The 19,662-nt window shown below is 45.7% G+C and overlaps 1 protein-coding gene across 4 annotated transcripts in view; it reads left to right on the forward strand.

Moving 5' to 3' along the window:
- ankrd28b (ankyrin repeat domain 28b) overlaps positions 1–19,662 on the forward strand; it is a 291,957-nt gene that overhangs the window by 200,603 nt on the left and 71,692 nt on the right. For 3 of the 4 annotated variants that reach the window (XM_072508769.1, XM_072508768.1, XM_072508767.1), the window contains 2 exons: positions 2,566–2,634; positions 9,926–10,066. In XM_072508769.1, coding sequence (XP_072364870.1) covers positions 2,566–2,634; positions 9,926–10,066 — 210 coding nt within the window. The remainder of the gene's footprint in view (positions 1–2,565; positions 2,635–9,925; positions 10,067–19,662) is intronic. The other variant, XM_072508770.1, reaches the window with a different exon arrangement.

Raw genomic sequence — 19,662 nt, forward strand, 5'->3', positions numbered from 1 at the left:
GGCATAGCCTCAAAATAAGGGGAAGTAGATTTAGGACTGAGTTTAGGAGCAACTTCTTCACCCAAAGGGTTGTGAATCTATGGAATTCCTTGCCCAGTGAAGCAGTTGAGGCTCCTTCATTAAATGTTATTAAGATAAAGATAGATAGTTTTTTGAAGAATAAAGGGATTAAGGGTTATGGTGTTCGGGCCGGAAAGTGGAGCTGAGTCCACAAAAGATCAACCATGATCTCACTGAATGGCGGAGCAGGCTCGAGGGGCCAGATGGCCTACTCCTGTTCCTAATTCTTGTGTTCTTATGAAACCATTGTCATTTGTTGTAAAAACCCATCTGGTTCACCAATGTCCTTAGGGAAGGATATCTGCCATCCTACATGTGACTCCAGACCCACAATAATGTTGTTGACTCTTAAATGCCCCCTCAAGGGCAATTAGGAATGGACAATAAATGCTGGTCCAGCCAATGACACTCATGTCCCATGAATAAATTATTTATTAAGGAAGAATGTAAATGCATTGGAAGCAGTTCAGACAAGTCTAATTGGAATGGGTGGATTGTTTTGTGAGGATTGGTTAGTCCGGCTAGGCTTGTATCTGCTGGATTTTGGAAGAGTAAAAGACAACTTGATTGAAACATAAGATCCTCAGGAGTCTTAACAGGGTTGATGTGGAGAGAATGTTTCCTCACGTGGGAGAATTTAGAACTAACGGGTCACTGTTTAAAAATAAAGGGTCGCCCATTTAAAACGGAAATGAGGCAAAGATATTTCACTCGAGTTGTGAGTCAGAGTTTTTACAGCACGGAAAGACATGATTCAGCCCATCTTGTCCATGCAGGCCATCAAACACCTATTTACTCTCATCCCATTTTCCAGCACTTGGTCCGTAGCCTTGTCTGCTATGGCATTTCAAGTGCTCATCTAAATACTTCTTAAATGGTGTGATGGTATCCATCTCTACCATTCTTTCAGGCAGTGAATTACAGATTCCCACCACCCTCTGGGTGAAAAGGTTTTTTCCTTACATCTCCTATTAACCCCCTAATCATTACCTTAATTCTCTGCCCCCTGGCTATTGACCCCTCCACTAATTTTAATAATCTTTATTGTCACAAGTAGGCTTACATTAACACGGCAACAAAGTTACTGTGAAAAGTCCCCAGTCACTACATTCCAGCGCCTGTTCGTGTACACAGAGGGAGAATTCAGAATATCCAAATTACCTAATTGAACTTCTTTCGGGACTTGTGGGAGGAAACCGGAGCACCCGGAGGAAACCCATGCAAACACGGGGGGAGAACGTGCAGACTCCGCACAGACAGCGAACCGAGCCGGGAATCGAACCTGGGATCCTGATCTGCTGTGAAGCCATAGTGCTAACCAATATGCTACCGTGCTGCCCACTAAGGGGAAAGGTTCCTTCCTCGCCGCCCTATCTAGACTCCTCATAATTTTATACAGCTCAATCAGGTCTCTTCCCCCCCCCCCCCCCCCCCCCATGGAAAACAACCCCAGTCTATCCCCAGTGTTTGGAACTCTCTTCCTGAAAAGGTGCTGGAAGCAGAGCCTTTGAATATCCTTAAGGTTGACATGGAAAGATTCATGGTAAGCAAAGGGGTGGTAGGATATTGTGGGTGGGCTTGACGCAGATTTGAGGTTACTATCAGATCAGTCGTTATCTTACTAAATGGCGGAGCAGGCCAAGGAGCTGAATGGCCAACTCCTGATCCTTGTTTGTACATTCATATGTCTGTTACTTCCTTAAAGCACATTATTATGTCACTCTGTGATCTGCATTGTTCTCATGACAATGACCACATTTCTATAGGCTGTCTTTGTATTTGTATGGTGACATTCAAGTAAATGTCACTGAAGTCTCAATATTATTTCATAGTGTGGAGCCCAATACTGCAACCAGTACTATAATTGAGGACTTATTGCAGTCTGACATAGCCTTATCATTACCTCTTGGTTCTATATTCCATATCTGCTTGTGATAAAACATTTTGTTTTAAGCCTTACCAGGATGCCTTTCTGATATTAATGAACTCTGCATGTGCTCTAAAATCCCTCTCCATAGTATTGACGATACTTTCATTTAGATTAGAGCATAATTATTGCAATTTTTTAAAATTCAAAATGCTTCATACTCACATTTAATATAACACTGGTTCTATCTGCCAACTTTGAGATAATCCCCTGATCAAATAAATATCCTTTCTTTAGACCTTCTAAATAATTAATTGTATTCTTTTTTGGTATTATTTGCAAATCTGAACCCACAATGCACCCCATCAGGGGAAAAGGCATTTCAAAATACAATGGTATTATAAGTTTTAGAAAAATAATGATTCAATAAGAAACTGTTAATGTAATAATTAGCAATGGCAGGATAGGCAACAGTTACATCTGTTGGAAACAGTTGAGGTTGGAGTGTTTATTATTAGAGTGCATAAAATGCTATGCATGGGCAGGATTTTCCACTCAATCTGTGCAAGTTCCGGCTCATGTGGTTGCTGAATTTCAATATAGTTTGGTAGTTTAACTTTGATTTTCATTTTTTTTAGAAATCTGGAATGTCTAAATCTGTTGCTCAACAGTGGAGCTGATTTCAACAAAAAGGATAAATTTGGACGGTAAGAAATGAAGCTGATTTCTAGAAGAATCCATTATGCAGTTGAATAAAATTTGGAAAAATTCCTTTATGAATTCTAAGATTATATTAAAGTTGATGCTCACTCCAAGCATACTTATGAAGGCGTACCTGCCTTCCTCTTGTGTCACTATCTGTCCTTTATTTTGGCACAAATTTCCTCATACCAGATTGTTTACTGTTCCTTTTTCCTTTCCAATCCACTAAGCTCGTTGCTGAGCATGGGACTTGGAGGCCTTAGTTCCCAGTGCTGTTTTGCTTTGTCTTTGCTTATAAACTTAATGGCACATGCCTGTGTTTCTATTGATCTTGGTCCTCTCAAGTCACATCTAGTCATGTTCCTGAAGAATAGTTTGTTTTCGAGGCTGGTGTCATGACCGCATGAAAGACATTTCCTTGAAGTGGACTGTGAGCTAAGAATTTGTGTGTATGTAGTCCCCTTTTAATTTGAGTGGGGAAGGCAATGGAGTACTGGTATTGTCACTGGACTGGTAATTCAGAGGCCCACGGTAATGTTCTGGGGACCCGGGTTTGAATTCCAAGGCGGCAGATATTGAAATTCAAATTCAGTAAATTATTTAATTAAGAGACTAATGGTGATGATGAAACAACTGTCGGTTGTCGTAAAATCCCAACTGGTTCATTAGTGTCCTTTGGGAAGGAAATTGCTGTCCTTACCTGGAGCCTATATGTGACTCCAGATCCACAGCAATATGGTTGATTCTTAAATGGTCTAGCAAGCCACTCAGTTCAGAGCAATTAGGGATGGGCAATAAATGCAGACCCAGCTCATGAATGAACAAAACATTTTTTTAAATAACCCAGCAGACAAGCTTTAGTCTCAGGTAAGATAAAGGTTAGTTTATTACAAAACTACTGCTAGTAGTTACTTATGAAAATGTGAGAATGTTCTTAACTAAAATATGGATACAAAGATTGAAATGTTGTTAAGAAAAACGAGACACTAACAATGAGACTTCAAACTAATCTCTGTGAGATAGTGTTGGTCGAACTTCTTTCCAAAGTGAAAGGGTTGAAACTTGAGGTTTGGTTTAGCAACTGCGATGAATTCAGTAGTTGAAGTGTTGGAGTTTGCCTTTGCAGGTGGACTCAACAAGCAGAGCAGTTATTGGGAGTGGGTGAAGGCTCCTGTTTTCACTCCTACAATACTGTAGGTGGTGGCCCTTGGTATCTTTATTTAACGACAGCAGCCTGATAATTGTTTCTGGAAATTTTCCTCGATTCCTGTCACGAAGTAGTTTCAGTTTTAAAGTCCCTCCCTTATGATGTTCAATGGTGTTCTCTTGGGCTGGCAGCTTCCTGCCTTATATTATGAAGCCCAAAGGTGGCTGCTCCCGAACTGACAAATAATGCTTCCAAATTAAGTATTGGCCATTCAAACAACTTTCCTTCAAACTGGGCCTTTTCATTTAGGTCCTTATCAGTTATTGTCTTGTTTCTGAAAGAAGAACAGCAAGTGGAAGGATCTCATTTGCACTTGTGGAACACTCATTGTGATCCCTCTTGAGATAAGCAGTTTGATAAGGTTGTGACACCAACCCAGAAAGTTGCCAAGTTATCTGTCCGCATTCATTATGAGGGGTACGATAGCACAGTGGTTAGCACAGTTGCTTCACAGCTCCAGGGTCCCAGGTTCGATTCCGGGTGCTCTGGTTTCCTCCCACAGTCCAAAGATATGCAGGTTAGGTGGCTTGGCCATGCTAAATTGCCCTTAGTGTCAAAAAGGTTGGGTGGGGTTACTGGGTTATGGGGATAGGGTGGAAGTGTGGGCTTAGGTAGGGTGCTCTTTCCAAGGGCTGGTGCAGACTCGATGGGCTGAATAGCCTCCTTCTGCACTGTAAATTCTATGATTCCCTTTGTGAGAAAATGTTCTTTTTAATTTTTTTAGCAAACATGGGCTTTTCAAACACTTGTCCTTAAAATCTATACTATCATTACCTAGTCTTCTACTTGATGGGGACAATTAGATTTTCCTTTGGATTCATGATCCCCATATATTATTAATATGTTCAGTGCCTGATGAGGGTGGTGATTTTATTCCCTTGAGAGCATTAATGAAAAAAAAATTAAGAATTCTGAATATGATACTTAAAGTTATGAAAGTTTGGGAATGAGATGCAGCTTTTGCAGTGTCATTTCCCGGTGTTACCAGTTGTCTGTCACATCTATTGCGTGGATGTTTGAACACAGGAAGTCAATTCCGACATGTTTAGATCCCAGCTGATGTTATAACTTGGTGGAAAATCCCAGAATGGAAACCTGGCTCAAAGCCGTAACATTTACTTCTTGTTTTATAAAACGTGGAAAACAGAGTCACAGGACCGATAATTAGTTTTAACAAGAAAAATATTAATTAAACATGAAAAATTGGATTATAATACAATATTCTTTTTCTGTTCCTTTAGTTTAACAAATACATACAAATTTAAGGATCAACATGGATGGAAAAGTACATCATCAGCTGCAATGCTCTCATTAACACAAAAAATCCCTGTTAAGCACACCGGATGATTGTGGTCAAATACACACCTGCTCCGAATCCATTTTAGTATCTGGTTTTCTCATCAGAGTTCACCCAGATGATTGTCACATGAGAGTTTCCACACTCCACTCCCAAAAACACACTTTAAAATCTTCTCTCATAATAATGCCTTCCCACGGCAGTTTAGATTCTGAAATCCAGCCTAGGTTTTACAAAGGACATTTTGAAACAAATCTTTCCATCCACTATGTGGCACAGTGGTTAGCACTGCTGCCTCACAGCTCCGGGGACCCAGGTTAAATTTGGTGTCGGGTGACTGTCTGCGTGGGTTTCCTTGGGGTGCTCCGGTTTTCTCCCACAGTCCAAAGATGTGCAGGCAAGGGGATTGGCCATGTGGGATTGGCCATGCTAAATTGCCCCTTAGTGTCCAAAAGATTCGGTGGGGTTACTGCGTTGCAGGGATAGGGTGGAGGCATGGTCTTAAATAGTGTGCTCTTTCCGAGGGCCTGTGTGGACACGATGGGCAGAATGGCCTCCTTCTTCTGCACTGTAAATTCTATTAACAGCAAATAGAGTCCAAGATTTCCCACCAACTCCTTCAGGATTTCCTTGTCTTGACTGTTATGCAAACTGCTCACAATTGCTTCAACTCTCGATTCCTAGACTATTAAACTAATATCAAACGTTTCATCCACCTCTGAAGTCTACTGTATCAAGTTAAATCTAGTTACTGCAATTGTCTCTCTAACTCGGAACACTGTTTACTTTTCCTTCAATTCCTCACAACAATACCTTGGTCTCTGTTCACCTAACTCCAGACTTCTTAGACAGTCTTTCTGTCCCAATTTCCCAGTTATCTGTACTGTAACTTGTACTTTAGAAACCCGCCTCTTTGCAGTTCCCATTCTGTCCAGTCTTTATTTTGGCAGATTGAAGAGATGTTCACTCCCTGAGATCTAGTTTTCAAGTGCTCTCAAATTACATAAACTAAAACTAAAAGTTTTTTTTGCAAGCACCTCCAGTCAGCAACAGCCACATGCTTATGTTGTGTGTTTATTTTTCACGCTGTAGCCCTCTCTAAGCACAAGAGGGGTGACACAATAGCACAGTTGCTTCACAGCGCCAGGGACCAGATTCGATTCCCGGCTTGGGTCACTGTCTGTGCGAAGTCTGCACCTTCTCCCCATATCTGCGGGGTTTCCTTCGGATGTTCCAGTTTCCTCCCACAAATCCCAAAAGACGTGCTTCTTGGGATAATTGGACATTCTGAATTCTCTCTGTGTACCCGAACAGGTGCCGGAGTGTAGCGACTAGGGGCTTTTCACAGTAACTTCATTGCAGTGTTAATGTTAGCCTACTTGTGACAATAATAAAGATTATATTACATAGAAATACAGTTGGCACTTAACCAACTCCCACGGATACAAACACCTTTGTCCAGCGTGAATTTAACTATAGGTTTTGCCCTTTCAGGCACAGAAACATTAAATTAAACACACCTAAAACTATACCTTATTTCTCTTGTTTACCAATACAAATATAAACCCCCTAAAACTACATTTGTTTTCCTCACAAGCATTGTTAGGCTACAATCCCTTTCCTAATTATAACTTAATAATTCACATACATCTGATTACCAGGATGCTTAAGAACACAACCTCTTGGAAGCAAATCAGGACTCAATTTACCCTCTTGGGTAGTTGAGAAAGATCCCTGGCAGCATTCAAAGAGACAGGATTTTTCCTTTTGTACTGGTCAGCCAACATCATTAAAAAATGATCACTTGGTCATTTATTTCATTGTGGCTTGGGTCTAATTTTAAAGTGTCTTGAAATTACATCATCTTAAAGGCACTAAACAAATATAAGTTGTTGCCCTTTGTGAGACCTTGTGCAAATTGGCTGCTGCGTTTTCTACGTTGCAACAGTAAAGAGCTTTGGAACAGCCTGAGGCCATCAAAGGTGTTTTATAAGTGCAAGTTTTTATCTTAAAGTAAAGTTCCATCTACATAGCAATGGGTCATATTTACATCTTTGGTTGGAAGGAATATTCTGTAGATGTTTCGTGAAAAATATTAACAAAAAAACACTCGTATTCAATATTTAGGCCGTTGTGTATGTGTTACTTAAAATTGCACCCATAGAACTATAGAATCCCTACAGTGCAGAAGGAAGTCATTCAGCCCATCGAGTCTGGATCAACCCTGTGAAAGAGCACTGTACTTAGGCCCACTCCCCACCCTATTCGCGTAACTCCACCTAATCTGCACATCTTTGGACTGGGAAGAAACAGGAGAACCTGGAGGAAACTCTCACAGACACGAGGAGAAAGTACAAACTCTACATAGAGCGTCATCCAAGGCCGGAATTGAACCCAGGCTCCTGGCGATGTGAGACAACAGTGCTAACCACTGTGCTGCCACGCATGTCAAAGTTATTGTTCCAGATTTATATTTACAAAGAGGAAGAAAACCACTGTTTTCAAACATGTTGTTATCTCTTGCTTTAGAAACAGGATGATTCCCAGTTACCAGTCCAAATTGTTTTTGTTTAATTTATTACGAATCCCACTTCTGTTTTTCTGAATAATTTTGTCATAACTATGTCAGCTGTACAAATGAGGAAAAGTTTTAGATTATAAACCTTCCTCTTTCTTATGAATGCAATTCTCTATCAACTCACTTTTCTAATTGTGTTGTCTGTTTGATCTTGCTATTTCTTTTCTTCAAATAAAGTGAGGTTACTGCTAGCATGAATCCTAATTACCTTTTTTAAAAAAAAGAGTAGTCATCTACTTCACCAATTTGAGGCTTTGTCTTGTGATTTGATTAAGGTATGAGAATTGCATGACTAATTTTCTATATTACGTCAGTGATGTGTCATGCATGGGGGTTGAGACTCATTCTCAAAGCACCTACCCCTATACTGCAACTCTTTCTGCTCTTCCATCTGATTGCAATGGACAACCTTTGCTCTGCAGTTCACTTTCCGCTCTTTCCTGGTGTAGAATCTTACTCAAACACTCTCTTCCAGCTGCATTCCTAAGCTCTGACCTCCTACTTCCCTTGTCCAAGGAGTCAGACCATCAGTACACTAGCCCCGTTTTCAAACCTGGCCAACCCTCCTTGAGGCTCAGGAACTTGGAACAAGAAAATGGCAGAGATTAGAAAGATGGGTGGAGTGGGAGCCTGGTTTGGTTGTTAGGTCTCCTGCTTAAGGAGACCTATCAACCAAACAGCAAAATAATGGAAGACCATACAACTCTTGAGACATATACTTTGTTAGTTATTTTCCTTTCCCTGGTGTGGGGTTTGCGTATTTTTTGAAAATAGAATGTAGCCAATATACTAGTCCTTGATCATAATGCATCTGTCACTGTCCTGTCAACAAAGAATTGTAAATATAATACTTTGTTTCTCCACATTCTTATTCATTTGGGTAAAAACCATTGGAAGAAAAGAATATCCAGCGATAATTTGTTAAAATAAAAAAGATTTATGACTTGTGTTATAACAACTCCCATATTTTCATGTTTTTGGACTATTTATTTGAAATTATTTGTTTTATTTTTTACAATTGATACATTTTATCATGTTCTCTATGGTTGTGTGATCAGATGATCGCAGAAAACAAAACTTCATTTCATTCACTCAATATAATATACTCTCCCAAGAAAATGAGGATCAGGGGAGAAGATAGGATTTTTTTTACGGTCCAGGGAAGTTAGATGTATGAAAAATATTCGAAGCTGGCTTTGAGGATCCATGATACAATTCAAAATAAAACTTGGGTGCCTTTGTTTATCTAATGAGGCAAGTGCAATGATGGAATGGTTTGTTAGCATGGACAGATGAGGTAGGATTTAAGGACCGGCTTAATTCCTTAAATGAGGATAGAACAAGAACAAAGAAATATACAGCACAGGAACAGGCCCTTCGGCCCTCCAAGCCCGTGCCAACCATGCTGCCCGACTAAACTACAATCTTCTACACTTCCTGGGTCCGTTTCCCTCTATTCCCACCCTATTCATGTATTTGTCGAGATGCCTCTTAAATGTCACTATCGTCCCTGCTTCCCACCACCACCTCCGATAGCGAGTTCCAGGCACCCACTACCCTCTGTGTAAAAAAAACTTGCCTCGTACATCTACTCTAAACCTTGCCCCTCTCACCTTAAACCTATGCCCCCTAGTAATTGACCCCTCTACCCTGGGGAAAAGCCTCTGACTATCCACTCTGTCTATGCCCCTCATAATTTTGTAGACCTCTATCAGGTCACCCCTCAACCTCCGTCGTTCCAGGACTATTTGTTCGTTATTAGTTCATTGTACAGGCTTAGAAGGGAAGGCTGGATGGACTAAGCATGATAATGTTACTATTAGGAAATACCTAGCGTGACACTGAGTTATGGATATCAGTAGGCTGCAGAGATAGCTAGGGGCTAGCTATCTCAAATCTCTATTGGAAGATGTCTATAAGTAATTAAGTGAGGATAGGATTGAGCTCATCTGATGGTATCCAGACAGTCGCACATAAAATGGCTACTTGTGCAAGGTGTTTTATAATTGCCAGTGCCTGTGGACCTATATCCCCAAAAATCATTGTCTTCATGAAAAGGGAAAATAAGAAAAATATGGCAGGGCAAGATGTTTTCATGAAAAGGGAAAAGAAAAATATGGCAGGGCAAGCTGGTTAGAAGAAGTTCTTCAAGATGTGGCTGAAAAAATATGTAGACGGGTATTTACTCAACTCTTTTCTGTCTATTCTTGTAAGGACCTCACTGCATTATGCTGCTGCCAACTGCAACTACCAGTGCCTGTTTGCTCTTGTGGGATCTGGGGCCAGTGTAAATGACCTTGATGAAAGAGGTTGCACACCGCTTCACTATGCAGCAGCATCAGACACAGACGGAAAGTAAGTAATGCAGGCTGATTGAAAACTGGCAATGACAAAGCTCACTGTTGATCTTTATTGTGTATTGTCTCTTCCTCAAGGCTACAGCTACTCACCGTTTCCCTTTTAAATAAAATAAAAGAAACTAATGACAGGTTTTATATATTTGGAGTATTTTTGAATGCTGGTTTGGAATTGGTTGAATGTACTTGCAAAGTTATAAATTGAAGTTGTAATATAACTATTGATTGGAGGTCCTGGTTTGTAAATTACCGAACAAGATTGATAGTCTCTTGTTAGTAGATCATTTATTTGGTCAATACTCTACCTGGTCTTGAATCAGATCCTTGGAAAGGACAAATTAAGCTTTAACTGTGTACCTTTGTCAAGTCCTTTTCTCTCAAAGGACTTTGAATTTCACCTTTCCTCATTCAAGTTTAGTTATTTTGTCAGTTGGTTTGTGCCGCATTGTTGTCCAAAAGAACATAGGAGTTAGGGGGAGAAGTAGGCAATTAAGCCCTTTGAGCCTGCTGTGCCATTCAATCAGATCATGGCTGACTTCTTCCTGGTCTCAAAGCCACCTCCTTCCCTGTTCCCCATATCCTTTTAACCCTTTTTTAAAATCAGAAATATATTTATCTCCCTCTTGAAAGCATTTAATTTTTCAAAAAATATATTTATTAAAGTTTTTTACCAACACAATTTTTTCCCCTTACAAACAATAACAACCCCCCCCCCCCGGGTAACAAAATAACACAAAATCGCACTGAGCAAGATATATACATGGCAAAATGGTATATTTATATAGCTTTATAGACTGGCTCTCTCCCGCACGTGCCAGTTTCCCCCGCCCTTCATGTTATCTCCTGCTCATCCATCCCCCCCCAAGCAATCCCCCATTCCCCCCCCAGGGTTGCTGCTGCTGACCGATCTTCCTCTAACGCTCCGCGAGATAGTCTAGGAACGGTTGCCACCGCCTGTAGAACCCCTGCGCAGACCCTCTCAAGGCAAACTTAATCCTCTCCAGCTTTATGAACCCAGCCATGTCGTTTATCCAGGCCTCCAGGCTAGGGGGCTTCGCCTCCTTCCACATTAGCAAGATCCTTCGCCGGGCTACTAGGGACGCAAAGGCCAGAATGCCGGCCTCTTTCACCTCCTGCACTCCCAGCTCGTCCACTACTCCAAATATTGCTAGCCCCCAGCTTGGCTTGACCCGGACTTTCACCACCTGAGATATTGCTCCCGCCACTCCTCTCCAGAAACCCTCCAGTGCCGGGCATGACCAAAACATATGGACATGATTCGCCGGACTCCCTTGAACACCTTCCACATCTGTCCTCTACCCCAAAGAACCTACTCAACCTCGCCCCCGTCAAGTGCGCTCTGTGGACCACCTTAAATTGTATCAGGCTGAGCCTGGCACATGAGGAGGAATTAGCCCTACCCAGGGCATCAGCCCACAAACCTTCCTCAATCTCCTCCCCCAGCTCCTCCTCCCATTTACCCTTCAACTCTTCTGCTAGCGCTTCCCCCTCTTCTTTCATCTCTTGGTGTAGTGCCGAAATCTTGCCCTCCCCAAGCCATACACCCGCGATCACCCTGTCTTGAATTTCTTGTGCCGGGAGCAACGGGAATTCCCTGACCTGTCGCCTCACAAAAGCCCTCACCTGCATATATCTAAATGCATTTCCCGGGGGTAACTCAAACTTCTCCTCCAGTGCCCCTAGACTCGCAAATGTCCCGTCAATGAACAGGTCCCCCATTCTTCTAATCCCCGCCCGATGCCAGCCCTGGAACTCCCCGTCCATCTTCCCCGGAACAAACCGGTGGTTACCCCTGATCGGGGACCACACCGAGGCTCCCACTGCACCCCTGTGCCGTCTCCACTGGCCCCAGATCCTTAACGTTGCCGCCACCACCACCGGGCTCATGGTCTACTTTGATGGCGAGAACGGCAGCGGTGCCGTCACCAACGCCCCCAAGCTCGTTCCTTTACAGGATGCCATCTCCATCCTCTTCCATGCCGCCCCCGCTCCCTCCATAACCCACTTGCGGATCATCGCCACATTTGCTGCCCAGTAGTAGCTCCCTAGGTTTGGCAGCGCCAACCCTCCTCGGTCCCTACTGCGTTCCAGGAATACTCTCCTTACCCTCGGGGTCTTATTCATCCACTCAAACCCCATAATACTCCTACCTACTCTCTTGAAAAAGCCCTTGGTGATCACGATGGGAAGGCACTGAAACACAAACAGAAACCTCGGAAGGACCACCATTTTGACCGACTGCACTCTACCCGCCAGCGAGAGCGGTAACATGTCCCATCTTTTGAAGTCCTCTTCCATTTGGTCCACCAACCTCTTCAGATTCAGTTTATGTAGGGCCCCCCAACTCCTGGCTATCTGGATCCCCAGATACCGAAAACTCCCCACCGTCCTCCTCAGCGGTAGGTCCCCTATCCCTCTTTCTTGGTCCCCTGCCTGTAATACAAAAAGCTCACTCTTCCCTACATTGAGCTTATGGCCCGAGAACTCCCCAAACTCCCTCAGAGTCTGCATGACCTCCACCATCCCCTCCATTGGGTCCGCCACGTACAGCAACAGGTCATCCGCGTATAGCGACACCCGATGCTCTTCTTCCCCTCGGACCATCCCCTCCATTTATTAGACTCCCTCAGTGATATGGCCGAGGGTTCGATCGCCAATGCAAACAACAGGGGGGACAGGGGGCACCCCTGCCTCGTTCCTCGGTACAGCCGAAAGTACTCCGACCTCCGCCGGTTCATCACTACACTCGCTCTGTAAAGGAGCTTAACCCAGCTGATAAACCCTCCCCCGAACCCAAACCTACGCAGCACCTCCCAGAGGTACTCCCACTCTACTCGGTCAAAGGCCTTTTCCGCGTCCATAGCTGCCACTATCTCCACCTCTCCCTCCTCCGATGGCATCATTATCACGTTTAAGAGTTGCCGTACATTAGTGTTTAATTGCCTGCCCTTTACGAATCCCGTCTGGTCCTCATGAATCACCCCCGGGACACAGTCCTCAATCCTCGTGGCCAGCACTTTTGCCAATAATTTAGTGTCCACATTGAGGAGCGAAATCGGCCTGTACGATCCACATTGCAGTGGGTCCTTGTCTCGCTTTTGGAATCAAGGAAATTGTCGTCTCCGACATTGTCGGGGGCAGGGTCCCCTCCTCTCTTGCCTCATTAAAGGTCCTCACCAGTAGCGGGGCCAACAGGTCTACGTACTTTCTGTAGAACACCACCGGGAACCCGTCCGGCCCAGGGGCCTTCCCCGTCTGGATACTCCCCAAACCCTTGCTCAGCTCCTCCAACCCGATTGGTGCCCCCAAACCAGCCACCTCTTGCTCCTCCACCCTCGGGAACCTCAGTTGGTCTAGGAATCGTCTCATCCCCTCTTCCCCTACCTGGGGGCTGGGATCTGTACAGCTCTTCATAGAAGGCCTTGAATACCTTATTTATTTTCATTACACTTCCATCTTTGATTCCCCCTATTTCCCTCGCTGCCGTCCTCTTAAGGAGCTGGTGTGCCACCATCCGACTAGCCTTTTCCCCGTAGTCGTAGGTCGCCTCCTGTGCCTTTCTCCGCTGTGCCTCCGCCTTTCCCGTGGTCAACAGGTCAAACTCCGCCTGGAGCCGTCGTCTTTCCCCCAGTAATCTTTCCTATGGGGCCTCTGCGTATCTCCTGTCCACTCTCAAAATCTCCCCCACTAACCTCTCCCTTTCCATGCCCTCTGTCTTCTCCCTATGAGCCCTGATGGAGATTAGCTCTCCCCTGATCACCGCCTTCAACGCCTCCCATACCACCCCCACTCGCACCTCTCCGTTGTCGTTGGCCTACAAGTACCTTTCGATACACCCCCTCACCTTCCCACACACCACCTCATCTGCCAGCAGTCCCACATCCAGCCGCCACAGCGGGCATTGGTCGCTCTCCTCTCCCAGCCCCATTTCCACCCAGTGCGGGGCGTGGTCCGAAACGGCTATGGCCGAATATTCCGTCCCCTCCAACCTCGGGATGAGCGCCCTGCCCAGAACAAAGAAATCTATCCGGGAGTATGCTTTGTGCACGTGGGAGAAGAAAGAAAATTCCCTGGCCTGCGGTCTTGCAAACCTCCATGGGTCCACTCCCCTCATCTGATCCATAAACCCCCTGAGCACCTTGGCCGCCGCCGGCCTCTTTCCCGTCCTTGATCTGGAGCGGTCCAGTGCTGGGTCCCGCACTGTATTGAAGTCCCCTCCCATTATCAGGCCTCCTACCTCCAGGTCCGGAATGCGCCCCAACATGCGCTTCATGAATCCAGCATCATCCCAGTTCGGGGCGTATACATTTACCAACACCATCCACGTCCCTTGCAACCTACCACTCACCATCACATATCCCTGTCTAGCTTTTTTGCTCCCCCCATATCACTCCTGTAAGTCAGCTGACCCCGGCTTCCCCCCCGCCGTCCCTTTGACCCCCCCCCTCCCGTGTGGGAGTCTCCCAATCAATATACGTTCCTTCGTTCCCCTTCCCGCCTTTCTTCTCGCACGCGGGGAAAAAAAAACCCGCGCTTTCCAAAGCCTGCCCCGCCCCCTCTGGCGCAGCTCCTGTTACGGCCTTGTCTCTCTCTCCCAGCCCATATAACATTCCCTGCGCGTGATTGCCCCCCTATATACAACAACCATCATACTTCAACCCTCAAACACCCCCCATCCTCACAAACCCTCAATTAGAGTCCAACTTTTCAGTTTGTATGAAGGTCCACGCCTCTTCAGGCGTTTCGAAGTAGTAGTGTTGGTCCTTGTATGTAACCCACAGTCGCGCTGGCTGCAGCATTCCAAATTTCACTCCTTTCCGATGCAGCACCGCTTTGGCCCGGTTGAAACCCGCTCTCCACTTAGCAACCTCCGTGCTCCAGTCCGGGTATATTCTGACCTCTGCATTGTCCCACTTGCTGCTCCGCTCCTTCTTGGCCCATTTCAGGACCTTCTCTCTGTCCGTAAACGGGTGAAATCTCACCACCATCGCCCTTGGCGGCTCATTTGCCTTGGGCTTCCTCGCCAGCACCCGGTGTGCCCCGTCCAGCTCCAGCGGCCTCGAAGGGGCCTCAGCGCCCATCATCGCCCCGATCACCGTGCCCGCGTATGCCGCGGCATCGTCCCCCTCCACTCCTTCTGGGAGAACCAGGATCCTCCGATTATTTCTCCTCGACCTGTTCTCCAGGTCTTCGAGTCTTCCCGCCCACTTCTTGTGTAGCGCCACGTGCCGCTCCACTCTCACCGCCAGGCCCAAGAGCTCGTCCTCATTCTCACTCACTCTTTTCTGGACCTCCTGGATCTTCACCTCGTGGGCCTTCTAGGTTATCCCTAGTCCTTCAATTACCGCCAGCATAGGCGCCAGCATCTCCTTACGCAGCTCCTCGAAGCAGCGCTTGATGAATTCCTGCATCTCCTCTTTGTCCCCGGCCGCCGCCATTTTGCTTTTTTTCCCTCGCTTCTCCCGCTGCTCCAATGCCGCTTTTTTGGCCGTTGCACTTTGAGTCCGGTCCATAAAAGTTGGTAGGGGACCTCTATCTTCTCTTCCCCACGGGTTGTCTGTGAAAAAAATTCCGTTGGGGCTCCTCTAGCGAGCCCGAAAGTCCGTGATCGCGGGAGCTGCCGAATCGTGCGGCTTAGCTCCACATAGCCGCAACCGGAAGTCTTGAAAGCATTTAATGATTCGGTCTACACCGCACTATGGAGCAGCGAGTTCCACAATTTCACTACCCTCTGCAAGATGTAGTGCCTCCTCATCTCAGTTTTAAATCTACCGCCTCAAACTATGTCTCTGACCTCTTGTTCTAAATTGCCCACAAGGGGGAACATTTGGTCCACATTTAGTTTTAGTATTTTATGTACTTCTATCAGATCCCCTTTCATCCTTCTAAACTGCAGTGAGCATAAACCCAAACTGTTTGTCTCCTCATATGTCAACCCTTTCATCCCTGGAATGAATCTGGTGAACCTCCTAAGAACTGCCTCCAATGCCAACACATCCTTCCTCAAATAAGGAGACTAAAACTGGACACACTACTCCAGGTGTGATCTCACCAACACCCTATACAATTGCAATAACACTTCTCTACTTTTGTACTCCAGTCTTTTTGCAATAAACGCTAATATTCCATTTGCCTTTCTTATTATATTTTGCACCTGCATACAGACATTTTGTGATTCATGAGCAAAGACACCCAGATCCCTCTGCCCAGATGCATTTTGAATCTGCTTTCCATTTAGTTAATAATTTGCATGACTATTGTTTTGGCCAAAATAGTTAACTTTGCATTTAAGGGCTGGTTTAGCACAGTGGGCTAAACAGCTGGCTTGTAGCGCAGGACAAGGCCAGCAGCGCGGGTTCAATTCCCGTTCCAGCCTCCCCGAACAGGTACCGGAATGTGGCGACTAGGGGCTTTTCACAGTAACTTCATTGAAACCTACTTGTGACAATAAGCGGTTATTATTATTATTATCCACATTAAACTCCATCTACCAAATTTTGGCCCAATCTCCTAGCCTATCTATATCTGTCTGTAAAACCTGTATCTCCCCTTCACTGCCTGCTTTCCCACCTATTCTAGTATCATCCGCAAATTTTGCTATGTTACATTCTGTCCCTGCTTGCAGATCACTTATATAGATTGTAGACAGTTGAGGTCTGAGGACTGAACCCTGAGGTGCCCCATTAGTTACCGTTCGCCAGCCAGAGAAGGATCCATTTACCTGACCCTCTGCTTTCTGTTAGTCAGCCAATCCTCAGTTCAATCTAGTATTCCACCTAAACCCCCTGCGATCTCACCTTCTGGATCAATCTTTTATGTAATACCTTGTCGAACACCTTCTGGAAGTCTAGATATACCACAGCCACAGGTTCCGCATTATCCACCTTGCTGGTTACGTTCTCAAAGAATTCAAGCAAGTCAAGCATGACTTTCCTTCATAAAACCGTGCTAACAATGATGGATTGAGCTTTGTCTTTCCAAATGTTTAATCATCACCTCCTTAATGATTGATTCCAGCAACTTCCCCACCACTGAAGTCAAGCTAACAAGCATGGGGCTGGTTTAGCACACATGGGGCTGGTTTAGCACACATGGGGCTGGTTTAGCACACATGGGGCTGGTTTAGCACACATGGGGCTGGTTTAGCACACTAGGGGCTGGTTTAGCACACTAGGGGCTGGTTTAGCGCACATGGGGCTGGTTTAGCGCACATGGGGCTGGTTTAGCGCACATGGGGCTGGTTTAGCGCACATGGGGCTGGTTTAGCGCACATGGGGCTGGTTTAGCGCACATGGGGCTGGTTTAGCGCACATGGGGCTGGTTTAGCGCACATGGGGCTGGTTTAGCACACTAGGGGCTGGTTTAGCACACATGGGGCTGGTTTAGCACACTAGGGGCTGGTTTAGCACACATGGGGCTGGTTTAGCACACATGGGGCTGGTTTAGCACACATGGGGCTGGTTTAGCACACATGGGGCTGGTTTAGCACACATGGGGCTGGTTTAGCACACTAGGGGCTGGTTTAGCCCACATGGGGCTGGTTTAGCGCACTAGGGGCTGGTTTAGCGCACTAGGGGCTGGTTTAGCGCACTAGGGGCTGGTTTAGCGCACATGGGGCTGGTTTAGCGCACATGGGGCTGGTTTAGCGCACATGGGGCTGGTTTAGCGCACATGGGGCTGGTTTAGCGCACATGGGGCTGGTTTAGCGCACATGGGGCTGGTTTAGCGCACATGGGGCTGGTTTAGCGCACATGGGGCTGGTTTAGCGCACATGGGGCTGGTTTAGCGCACATGGGGCTGGTTTAGCGCACATGGGGCTGGTTTAGCGCACATGGGGCTGGTTTAGCGCACATGGGGCTGGTTTAGCGCACATGGGGCTGGTTTAGCGCACATGGGGCTGGTTTAGCGCACATGGGGCTGGTTTAGCGCACATGGGGCTGGTTTAGCGCACATGGGGCTGGTTTAGCGCACATGGGGCTGGTTTAGCGCACATGGGGCTGGTTTAGCGCACATGGGGCTGGTTTAGCGCACTAGGGGCTGGTTTAGCGCACTAGGGGCTGGTTTAGCGCACTAGGGGCTGGTTTAGCGCACTAGGGGCTGGTTTAGCGCACATGGGGCTGGTTTAGCGCACATGGGGCTGGTTTAGCGCACTAGGGGCTGGTTTAGCGCACATGGGGCTGGTTTAGCGCACATGGGGCTGGTTTAGCGCACATGGGGCTGGTTTAGCGCACATGGGGCTGGTTTAGCGCACATGGGGCTGGTTTAGCACACTAGGGGCTGGTTTAGCACACTAGGGGCTGGTTTAGCACACATGGGGCTGGTTTAGCACACATGGGGCTGGTTTAGCACACTGGGCTAAAACGCTGGCTTAAAGCAGACCAAGGCAGGCCAGCAGCACGGTTCAATTCCCGTGCCAGCCTCCCCGAACAGGCGCCGGAATGTGGCGACTAGGGGCTTTTCACAGTAACTTCATTGAAGCCTACTTGTGACAATAAGCGATTTTCGTTTCATTCATTTCAAGTTAAGCTATCGTTTCCTACTTTTTGCCTCTCTCCCATTTTGAATAGGAAAGTTACATTAGTATGTTTCCAATCCACCGGGGCCTTTCCAAAATCAGGGGTTTTTGAAATATCATAACCAATGCATCCACTATCTCTGCCGCCACCTCCTTTAATACCCTAGGGTGCAAGCAGTCGTGTACTGGAGACTTATCTGCCTTTAGTCCCATTAATTTATTCAATACCTTCTCCCTTGTAATGGTTCTTGCACTACGTTCCTCTGCCTTAACTGCAGTTCTTGGAAACATTTTATTATCCTCTACCGTGAAGACAAAGGCAAAATATTGGTTCAGTGCTTCCCCCATCTCTGTGTTCCTCATTATTACTTCACCAGTATTGTCCTCTAATGGGCCAAGATTTACTTTACCTATTCTCTTCCTCTTTATATACTTGGAGAAGCTCTTGGTATCAGTGTTTATGTTTTCTGCTAGTTTCCTTTTGCAGTTCGTCTTAGCTTTTTGATTCTATTTTTAATAGGTTTTTGCTGAACCCTAAAGTTCCCCAATCCTCCAGCTCACCACAAGCTTTTGCAGTATGATACCCCCTAGTTTTTACCTTTATGTCCTCCTTGACTTCCTTGTTTAGCCATAGAACATGTTTATTTCTTTTACAATTCCCCTCAGGATTATAATTTAATGGAGAAGTGTTAAATATCTCCCTGAACATCCGCCTCAACCATTCCTCAACTACCCTTCCCTCAATTTTTTGTGCCCAGTTTACTTGGGCAACTCTTTCCTCAGGTCTGTATAATTACCTCTGTGCAGTGCTAAAACTCTAGTATGGCACTCCACTCTTGCTCAATCTGAATTTGAAATTTTAGCATGCTGTGATCACTCCTTCCAAGGGGATTCTTGACGACAAGAGTATTTATCAATCCTTCTTCGTTACGTAATACTAAATCTAAAATAGCCCACTCCCTGATTGGCTCCATAACATATTGCTCGAAGAAACAATCCCTCAAGCATTCAATGAAATCTCCCTCAAGGCTACCCGTGCCAATTTGATTAATCTAGTC

Source organism: Scyliorhinus torazame, chromosome 6 (assembly GCF_047496885.1).
Source record: "Scyliorhinus torazame isolate Kashiwa2021f chromosome 6, sScyTor2.1, whole genome shotgun sequence".
In the NCBI taxonomy this organism is placed as follows: Eukaryota; Metazoa; Chordata; class Chondrichthyes; order Carcharhiniformes; family Scyliorhinidae; genus Scyliorhinus; species Scyliorhinus torazame.